Source organism: Vanessa tameamea, chromosome 20 (genome assembly GCF_037043105.1).
Source record: "Vanessa tameamea isolate UH-Manoa-2023 chromosome 20, ilVanTame1 primary haplotype, whole genome shotgun sequence".
Classification (NCBI taxonomy): Eukaryota; Metazoa; Arthropoda; class Insecta; order Lepidoptera; family Nymphalidae; genus Vanessa; species Vanessa tameamea.
This window is the reverse complement of record NC_087328.1, coordinates 3,945,323-3,956,723: the sequence shown is the minus strand read 5'-3', so window position 1 is coordinate 3,956,723 and position 11,401 is coordinate 3,945,323. Positions and strand designations below refer to the sequence as shown.

Below are 11,401 nucleotides of genomic sequence, written 5' to 3'. Positions count from 1 at the left end.
GGATTCTCCACCGCAGTCGCTGATGGTACCCTCCTGGGATAATAAAACCAAATTCTGCACAACCATTATGTTTTGGGGGGGAGGGGGATCGGGATAATTTCATTAGTGAGATAATGCCTCTTCTTCTTTTTTTGGAGCCTATTCCACCACGCTGCTTCAATAGGTGATACACACGGTTTTACACACGTGATCCTTCAAAAGTTACCTTGTATTTGAAATTACACTGGCTCACTCATATACATGCTGTTTAGCGGTAGAATGTGTCATACATCACCGACCCAGGATCAATTATTAGTAAATTATATTATGATAAAATTACCCTGGCTATGAGTTTATTATAAAAAAAACTTTAGTAAAATTTCAACAATTCAACTACTGCAAAATATATCTCGAATAAAGCAACTCGGAATGGACACGACTACCTCATAACGTAAGTTTTGACAGCTCAAGCCCCTACATTTATTTCCGATAAAATATACCGGAGACCCGAAAGTTTTCTAAAGACGAATGCAGGAACTTTCATTCGACCAAAATCTATTCGAACAATTGTCATATAAATTTTTAGGTAACAATATATTTTAGATATAAAATACTAATGCATTTTTCACTGTCTTTTCAGTTCATGTTTGATTCACAAACCGATTGCTTAAAATAACATATTTATATATTTTATTTAAAGACTTTCTTGAGCATATTATTAGTTAACTTTTAGGCAAATTAATACAACAAGATAACTTTACTATTAAAATAAAATAAATAAAACACGTAAAAGTAAAATAGACATTATTCAGATTATTTATCTCAGTTTCCAAGGTTGATTGCACATTGGTTATGAAAGAAATTATTAAAATTTAATGTGGTTCCAATGTCTATGGACAGTAGTGACCATTTATGATCAGGTAGCCTGAACATTTGCCGATCCACCTACCAATACCATCTTCTTGTCAGGATACTTTTATTTGAATGACCCAGAGTCCGATCCCAGGACAAATAGTAAGATACGCTAATAAAACTATATGAAAATACATGAGAAAGAACAATAGCTTAAAGTGCAAAATTCAATCGAGGTGATTGGACATGCACATTTAATTTTATAATTAAATAAAGTCATATAATACACAGTATAGATGATTTCGTTTATTTAACTTGGATAAACCATCATTATCATTTATCAGACAATCGTCATCCACTGCTGAATATAGGTGAAATGAAATGAAATATACTTTATTGTACACCACAAACAAAACAGGTCTCTCCCGATTCTCCGCCTTCCACATCCAGTTATATCCGCCACCTTCTTGAAATCATCGTTCCGCCTGGCTAGAGGGTCTCCACTCTAGGAGTCATTTGCTCCAACGGCCATCAGTTGACGTACGAGACAAGCCCATTGCCACTTCAGTATTCGGTATTGCTGACTTTTTCCGGGTTAGTATCGTTACAGCATGATGAGTGACTTTGAATTTGTAGACTAGTCTCGCAGTAATATCATCGAAAACGAAAGATTTCAAACATCATAAAATCCAAATGACAATATTTCGTAAATAACAACCAAGATACATTAAATATGAGGACCTGAAAAAAAATAACGACCTCGGTGTATCATAGCTTTATTATGCATACATGTGTCATAACCATAACGTTGATGACCCAAGCTCAACTTTGCAATTCTTTACATGAGAAATTAAATCTGAAATGGTAGAGAAGTCTTTCAGGATCTAGAATTAAAATTGAAAAATACTGAGTAAATAAGAAAACCATCAAAGTAAAGACTAGAAAGAGAAGAAATATATATGTAGCATAATTATAAAGAATTTAAATAATACACGTGAAAAATATTTTATATTTTATTAATAAAACTCAACAATAATCCACAATTAAATAAAACGATAAATTATTATAACGTGATTCATGCAACTGTTTAAGAATAAATATGGCACAATTTATTTGGTATGTTAATTATATTAAATATAATGAAAGTAAATAAGCAATCATCGATGTACAAGGGAGCACATTAAACATCTTTTTAATTACAAAAAAAACGTAAAGTAACACTGTACATTAAAATACGTTAGAAAAATTTACGATAGCTTAAAAACTGCTTCACAATTGGCAAAGAAATACAAACCAATTCAGACGTCAGTAGATTTTCGTAAATTTTCGCTTTAACGGCTTTAAGTTTTTGCGTTAACAAAATTAATTTGCTGGCAAATTGAAACGTTAGATGTTTACGCGGTTCAATGTATACGCGGAACAACCTTTTTCTACCCACTTAAAACTCATTTGGTTAACCCAATATGTATGTCAGGTGCATACATTTGGTATGACAGCTAATGAAATTCCTTTTTCAAATGTAAGTATAAAAAGACAAAAAAAAACAGTTTTTATTAATTTTACCAATTTGATAAATTCTTCTAAAACTAAGACTAGAGAGATTTTAATCTAGGATGATACTGCGTGTTACATACAAATATTCTATGATCGATGGCTATTTTAGTTGTAAAATAACGTTGATTATTGATAAAAACTTATGAACATAAATAAATAATTCAACAAATAGGAACGTTAAGAAAATTGCTGAAATAAGTTTGCTTTGAGAATTTGAAAGTATAATAATAAAAATGAATAATTATACCTTTACCTTTATAGGTTGTTTTTGGGCTATTTATGTCTTCTCCTTTCATATATCAAATCAATGATAACAGAAAGAGATAAATGATTTATTAAACAACCTTTAAGTAAGGTAGTTAATAATTAAACAATTAATAAAAATCTTAATATGAAACATTATTTTTTGTGCTCTTAGCTTAGACCAATATTTCGCTTTCGATATTTTAATGATCATTCGATAATACACTTAGCAAATATTAAATCTAATAATTACAGTACTTTTATATTAACGACTAAGTTACTTAATCCTCGGTACCGGTTATCCATTGGAGGTATTTAAACGATCTTGACTGGACGGGAGGAGCTCTCGTGTCTACTCTCATCCGTTGTTTTGGGTACGCCGTTGTTTGCTCTCTGTAATTATATAAATAGCCTTAAATGTAACATTAAATGTAATAAAACAAAACATAATATACAGTTCTAACAAAAATATTCCTTTATAACTGTTTGTTATTTCGGTTTCATATGAGGATCTGAAGCTACATGATGAAACATGCAAATCAGAAGCATCCGCTTACGAAAAATAAATATCCCGTATTTTTTAATTATTTCCAAGTATGTAATAATTCTTGAAAATAAAGAAATCGAAATTTTGTGACTATTGAATTGCACTAGTACCAACTATAACAGCCTTAGATTTGAACTAAAATAAAAAGATTGATGAATGTCAGAAATTCATCCGATCCATGTTTATTCAGGATATTCTCCGTCATTGCCAAGAAATAATTATACGCTCAATAATATGTCGACGAATTTGTCCTGATTTGCAAGCGCAATTTACTGTTAAAATTATCTGTATTGAGTAGACAGAATATTGGATAAATAAGCTCAATCTTTTCTTATGATTATTAAATTTAGCACTTATCATCTCTATATCTAACAGAACAGTAACAGAAAACAATATTTTATAGAAAAAAACTCACCTAGGTTCTGCAGAAGCACGACCGTGGTATGCAGGCACAGACGGATTATGATAAGTTTTTGGATGAATAGTCGGGTTCAACGTGTGGCTCTGAACGGGCGGATGTTCCGACGGCAATGGAGACTGGTAATTATTTGGGTTGTATCGATCAACCGATACTCCTCTTGGTCTCTCTTGTATCGTATTGATATTACTCTTAACATACGAACTTTGTGGCCGTCCACGACCAATAGTATTTGTTTTTGGCCATTCTTTCGAACCAACATATTCTGGCTCATAGCTTCTTTCTCGCCATGACCGTGGCCTTAACGTTTGCGTCCAACTTGGTGTCACTGTCGCTGGATATTCATTGGAAGCAGCATACTTAGGATCTTCCTCCCAAGGTGGTCTTATAGATGTACTTTCAGTTTGGGTAGTCGTTTGAGAAGCCTTCTCTGTAAACTCTCTTAATTCCTTTCTCCATTGAGGCTCTACAAATTCGGTTGGTTCATTATTATCATAATAATATTGAGGCGATGGGTCAGGCTGTGCTGAGAGTTTAGTTTCGTTTGGTATGTAAGTTGATTCCGGTACAGATATATAACGCCGTTCATATTCACTATAGTATGTTTTTCGTCCAGAAATTTTAGATGTATCATCAACCGTCACAGGTTTAACAAAAGATTGGTTTGGAGCTGGTGGTATGTACGCAGTTGGTGTCGGTTTTGAAAACTTCCCCGGTGGTGGTTTTGGTTTCCAGGTTTGGTTATTTTGGTTTATGTTAGGAGTATAAGATACCGTAGGGGGTGGCTGATAGTAACTTTGATTCTCAGTGATGTAACTAGAATCCTGTTCCCACGGGGGTGGAACATAGGATGAGTTAAATTGTTGTGTGGACTTTTGGTAGCTTTCTGTTGACTCTTTTTGTAGTGATGAGTATTGATTGGAAGCAGTATTGGAAACTGGCTTTGTATCGAATGTGCTACTTACCCAACTTGGTTTTGCAGTATAAGTTGGATAAATGTTAGATTGAGCGTTGTTGATATTACTTTTGTATATGTTTTGAGAATTATTTTCCACGTAAGTTGATTGGAACTCGGGTTTAGGTGTATATTGTTGCTGTGTGTATGTTTGATGTTGCGGTTGCGTTGGTATTTGGTTATGTGAAGGAACTTGATTTTGTTGATTCCAAATCTGGCTTGGAAGAACAGGAGTTGGTGTTACGGTATTGCTTATGACATTTTCTCTTGTATTTTGTTGATACCATTGTTGGTTTTTAGTTATCGTGCTAGGTTTCACGTTGCTTACTGTCAAAACTTCAGACTGTGGCTCTTCCGACCATTGATTTTGTTCGTAGCTCTGACTACTTTGATAATTATTTTGATATATATCTGAAGTAGGAACTTGACGATCCACACTAAGTCTTTCAAGAAGTAAGCTATGACGTCTCTCTGTTGGGGGCTCTGGTGTGTATACAGGCTGGTATGGTTTCGATATTGGTTGAGGAGTAGCCAATACTCTATCGGTAATCGGTGAAAAATAAGTTTTCAACGTAGGAATTGTTTGCTGCGTTTGCTCATAAGCATGATCTAAAGTTTTTGTTGTACGATTTACCGTCACAAAATTTTCTATTCTGTTATATTCAGTCTGTGTACTTAAAGCTCCAGTTGGTATATCTGTTGTCGTTGTTATAATTTCTGTATGAGATTTTTTGATTATCTCTTGAGCTGGGCCAATAGGCTTGATTTCAATATCTTCTACTTTTTCAAAAGGTATTGAAGGCTCCCTAAATGATACCTTCGGTTCAGAATTAATTGTTTTATGAAGAATTTCTTCTTCAATTTCTTGTTTTTTATGCTCTTCTTTTGTTGTCATTGCTTCGGATACAGGTTCTTGTGATGTATCAACCTTTTCTTTACTTTTATTTTCTTCTTCAGGCTTTTTCTCTATTTTTATTTCAATTTTAGTTTCTTCTTCTGTAGGTGTAATAGAAGTTTTATCCCTGATTTCAACTTTCGTTTCAAGATCTTCAACGTCTTCATAACTTTCCTCAACCTCTTTTTTACTTTCTTTTTTTAAACTATGAACTTCACTCGTGACATTTTCAATTTCCTTTTCCTTTACTATTTCCTCTTTGTCTTGTTCTTCTTCATTACTAACTTCAATCTCTTTTTCCACATTTACTACTTCTTCATTAGAAACCGATTCTTTAATATCCTCATTTTCCTCCTCTTCTTCAATCTCCTCTTCTTGTTCTATTTCTTGTTCTTGCTGATCAGGCTCTTCTTCCTTCGTTTTATCATTTTCTTCTACTTCGACAGTATTTTCCACATTTTCAGTTTCATCTTCATTTTCTTCAGATTGTTTATTTGGTGGCTTCTTAACTATTACTACTTCCTCTACCTCAACATCTCCATCTTCCTCTTGTTCCTCCTCTTCTACCTCTTCTTCAATTTCTTCCTCAGATTCTTCGCCAGTCGATTGTATTACAACAACTTTTTTTGTTGTGCTTGATTCTAATTTTTCTTCACCTGTAATGACATGTCCATTTTCTTTTACTTCAGTCTTTGGTTTTTCACTAATCAATTCATCGTCGCTTTGCTCTTCAACTTCTTCTCCGTTTTCTTTGTATTCGGTTCCTTTACTTTCAGAGACTTCTTTTGAAATTTCGACAATATCTTCAGTATCGTTTACCTCAACATTTTCAATTTCATCCTCTTCTTCTTCTTCGATTTCGACAACATCATCAGCGATCTCCTTTGGTATTGTTCGAGTCTCCGTTTTAGTAGATATTTCTGTTTTACCATCTTTAGTAGTTTTCGTAATTGTTTTTTTAACTTCTTCGATTGTACCATCAGGTAAAACTTTCTTTAAAACTTCAACTTTAGTCTCAGTTTTTGCGGCTGACGTTTTGGTAGGTAGCTTAATAAAAACTGCTGCTTCAGTGTCACCATTTTTATCTGATTCATTGTCCGTGTTACTTTGTTTTTTAACAGTCTTCACTTGTTTCTGAAAGAAATTAAATGAAAATAAGAAACAATAATTATAGCAAGTACATAAAAAAAAACATTACCTAATATTGAAATAGTTAGTGACATCAATATTTTGAAGATGTTATAGTAATAGTAAAGCTTAGAATTTATTTAAAGTAATAAGAAAAGTTAATAAACTCACAATTAGTATTAGTGCATTCTTTTGAATTCTTTAATATTGTAGAGTAAATACGTATAGCATACAATGTAAACAGACATATAAATACAGATATAATAAGAGCACAGTAATTTTAAATCGACCTGTTCATAATTATTTGTCGCTACATCTTGCAATGGAGTAGATGTTAACTGGATACTGATACTGGATACTGGATTTATTTCATTATCAGTAGCATTCTTTAGTAAAATATTTGGATTATATACTTGAGAGTTTTCATATTGCCGAGTCTTTTCTTGAGAACCAGCGCTTTTTATTCCGATCTCCTTGATTGTTCCTTGAGGTTCAGATTGAAAATATTTAGCATCGTAACTTATTTCAGGCAGTGTTATATCTGTATTATCATAGCTACCGTAACTTGGTAGTATCGTAGATGGATTACTAGTTGTTTTCTTATAATCGTGCACTGCAGTCGGTTTATAATTAGAGCTTATATTGTTATTAGAGAATTCCGACGAAGGTTTGTTTATTTCTCGCCACGAATCATTACCGTACTTATTAGTCGGAAGTGTAGATACTGGAGAAATATTACTTGGTGGAAGCACTTTAGGTGCATCCGATATACTCCTTGTTTTCAGTAAAGACTTGGGATTAGCTGGTAATTGAAATGTAGGAAAAACTTGCACCGGTAAGCAATTGAAATTCGGTATCGTACCAGGAGTGACCGGAGGAGATTTAAGAGTTTGAGCTGGCGTCTCCGAAACTCCTTCGCTCATAGCATTTCTCATTAATCGCTTAGCCATCCGTTCGGACTTAATCTCAGAGAGATCCAGTCCTCCTGGCGTATATGTGAAAGGCTTACGTTCTTTATTCATAGCTCCGTATAAAGCTGGCGGAGTATTCATCTTGCTGAAAGGAGTTTTTACAATGGTATTGTATTAAACATAACTAACATTAATCTATTCGATTTAACTGTTACGGTATAAATAACGTCGAAAGCTAGAAAGCCATTTGGCAAATTGACAAGTACAGTAAAAAATAGATATGAGATACTCACTAGAGTCGACGTTAACGGTAAATTATTACATTTACTTCCTGTACTGTAACGTCATGAATATTTGGGTTATTGCGAACACATTTATACAATTCACTAACCAGATACAACACTAACTGTTTTGTTATGTTTCACGTCACTCGTAACTTAGGGAAATGACAACTTTTTGAGATGGACCATGCAAATTATTTGGTAGAAGTTAAATATAGCACAGGGATAGTAAATGAGCCACTGGATTTGAATCCGGGAATTGTTGCGCGCGGTCGGCGCGTGCGCCGCCTGCCGCCTACTGCCGTTTGCTCGCTACCGCCATGTATTTTGGTCGCGACCCCAATATTAACGGGCGCCTTGTCTACAATTTGTCTTGGGCGGATCGTCACAAAAACGTTATGGTTACTTTTAAACGATTGATTATTTAATAAAAACAAGTGTTTTTTTTTAATACAATGATTTAAACTAAGCTTTCAAAGCAATTATAGTACGTTATGGTTACTTTTAAACGATTGATTATTTAAGAAAAACAAGTGTTTTTTTTAATACAATGATTTAAACTAAGCTATCAAAGCAATTATAGTACGTTAGTGAATTGAAACTTGCCATTTTATATTTTACGATTTCTTCAGTATGACGGTTGCCTTTGGCTATTTCTTAGTAATTACATAAACAACTTGTTTCTTTTACTTCCCGCCTTTTAGGAAAATAAAAGTATACATTTAATCGCGTGTTATTAACAAACTGTTTAGTAATATATGCATCTTTTAAAACAGTAATATAATAAGACTCATTGATCGTACATCAATATGACATAATAAATGTCAAATAATATTTAAGGAATGTAATTAAATAGACATTGTTTATATCTCAAAAATATTTTTCACGATGTCATAAGAATAAAATTTTCATCTGAAAAATGTGAATCCGCTAAAGAAGATTATCCATTTTTCATTGGCCATGATCCAAAAATGTATTTAATCTGTACAATAACCACAAACAAATAAAATACTTATATTTAAATGAAATAAATATGTTTATATATCATTTCGAAAGACAACAAGACTTTTGTAATCCAAAGTCCATTGACCTGTTCATTCGCGTTATATTTTAAGCTTCACCAATATTTCAATATTATGAGATTTGAGATATGTATAATAGAATGGTATTTTTCCCTTCTCAGAAACCATAGATAATTGATTTTACTAATTTTTATTTTATCTGTTCCATGTTTTGTTTCCGTCGAAATATCAAGTTTGGAACTACAAGTTCATTAACCTTACGTACAATTACTATTGAAATTATATTTTTCGTATTAGACTAAATATATTTCTCGTTCATCCTATATATAAGATGAAATATATTTGTAAAGCAACAGCCTGTAAATGTCCCACTGTTGGGCAAAGGCCTCCACACCTTTTGAGAAGGTTCGGAATCTGCTTCACCACGCTGGTCCAGTGCGGGTTGATGGATTCACATGTTTTCCTTAACTGCCAAGCTCGAGATGAATTATAAACACAAATTAAGCACACTAAAATACAGCGGTGCTGTAGTTATTACGATACTAAATACCGATTTTGTACTATATTCCAATATTTTTATGTGAGCTTTTTTTTTCGCCCACGTTACGTAATTAGTTCATGAGGTTTTTTAGTCATACGTAATCCTTTAACAAACCCTTCGTGTCGGAATTTCCTTATTAAAATGAAATGAACAGATGGGGGTTTATTTAAAAATATATATGTCCCTTTGACAGCATACATAGCCTGAGTACTTCCTCAGCATTTCCTTTAATAAAATTGCAACTCTGCCATTTCTTATATTCTAGTAAAACCATTTTAAATCACGCTTATATAGATAAAGGCGTCATTAATACAATAACTTCTTTAGTTAACTTTCCGTCCTTAAAAGCTTAACATCAAGATCCTTTAGAAAGTTGGAGTCTCTATCACCACGCTGCTTCAATGCTGTTTGGTGGATACGCATGTGACAAATATCGTTGTTTTTTAAATATATGTCAATATACACTCCTTACTACAGCATAAGGAACACAAGCAACATGGGGTGAATACTTTTATTTGATCCCATTTTCACTCATTTTAAGAGAGAAACTGAAGCGGTTCAGAATGTTCTTTTGAGAACCGGCGAGAAATTAAATTGCTACTATTTTTCATCAATCTCATAAATGTATTTTTTTTTTAAATTATTATATATAATTAAATACAAATATCCTGTATATATACTGACTCCAAGCTCATGTATACTTAATCTTGACTATTTTTTTTTTCGCCCAGATGATCGGAATTACGATTCAGCGGGTAAATGCCAGTGGCGTTCTTTCTTCTTCTTCCATGTTTTTTGCAATATGTATTTTAAATGATGTATAACATATTTATTTGTGTCTTCCATATATAAGATATATTTCTTAAATATATTTGAATACATTAATCGCTAAATTTAAATAAATATTAACAGAAATAAAGACATATGATTTTTCAGCAGAGTGGAATACATTTTAAAAAGCTTACTAAATTATTATTTTAACCTCTTTAATATATTTGTAATTTATTACGATAAAATAAAATATCAATTATATTATTGTACATGCAATTAATATGGGTAGATTGTTTTAATTATCTATCAATCAATCAAACCACAAAACATTTATAAAATTAGTTTAAAATATCACGCAATTTTCCAAAATTAATCATTCTATTATAATATTATTAATATTATATTGTTTACCTGTTAAGCTCTTATTTTAGATATAGTATAAGGCGATAGACTTTTAATATTATAACTAATATGATGTGATTGTAATATTAGTAATTAAATACATAAAAAAAAAAGAACTTAATGTTGTAATGTAATATTAATTTTCGTTATAATTTAAAGAACTTAATTCATATATTTACTTACTGTCACTTCTTTCTTAATTGACTCCTCTTCAGAAGACATCCTGTAAAAAATAAAAATACATTAAAATTCATATTAAAAATAAAATAGATACCAAAAACAACAATGAATGATTTTTTCTGTTACGCTCAAATTAAAATATAATATCAAAGATATCTTATTCCTATCAGTCTTACGATGAGGTACAACATGCACGAATCAACTGCTGTACCTTAAATATACGACAAATATTTGTGACTGTTTTAAAGAAGGATTGGAACCAGATTAAATATGGAAGTCAGAGAACTGGGAACTTAGCACACGTAGATACCTCACTATGTATACGAAGGGGACTTAAAGAAGTATTGTCACAAAATAAATATTTACAGATTTAAATATAAGTATGTTTTTCTTTAAAATGAAATACAAACAGGAGATGATAATGATGATGAGCATGTCCTCCTAACAGATTTCGGTCATACTGGCCATACTTCAAGAGAGACCAGCCAACTACAAAGGAAATATTATAGTGCATAAATGTGTGCGCAAATTTAGGTGCACCCTATTTCCTTGCTCATAATCTGAGAGAACAGCACGTCCGACTCGACCGGAAATATTATAAACGCAGGACCAACGGCTTCACAAACTTTCTGAGGCACAGGACGTATACTCTTCCAACTTCGAGACTCCGGGCTGTTACTGAGAATTATTCGACAGGAAACCCCAACTATTTATCGGTCTGA

The 11,401-nt window shown here is 32.5% G+C and overlaps 1 protein-coding gene across 3 annotated transcripts in view; it reads right to left on the bottom strand.

Moving 5' to 3' along the window:
- Positions 1-1,830: 1,830 nt before the first annotated feature.
- Positions 1,831-11,401, bottom strand: part of LOC113392879 (uncharacterized) — a 32,505-nt gene continuing 22,934 nt past the window's right edge. For 2 of the 3 annotated variants that reach the window (XM_026629486.2, XM_026629485.2), the window contains exons 2-4: positions 10,683-10,722; positions 3,591-6,577; positions 1,831-3,021 (exon numbers count right to left, since the gene is read on the bottom strand). In XM_026629486.2, coding sequence (XP_026485271.2) covers positions 2,910-3,021; positions 3,591-6,577; positions 10,683-10,721 — 3,138 coding nt within the window. In that variant the 5' untranslated portion in view covers position 10,722 and the 3' untranslated portion in view covers positions 1,831-2,909. Of the gene's footprint in view, positions 3,022-3,590; positions 6,578-6,861; positions 7,628-7,775; positions 8,076-10,682; positions 10,723-11,401 lie in introns of those variants that run through there. The other variant, XM_026629484.2, reaches the window with a different exon arrangement.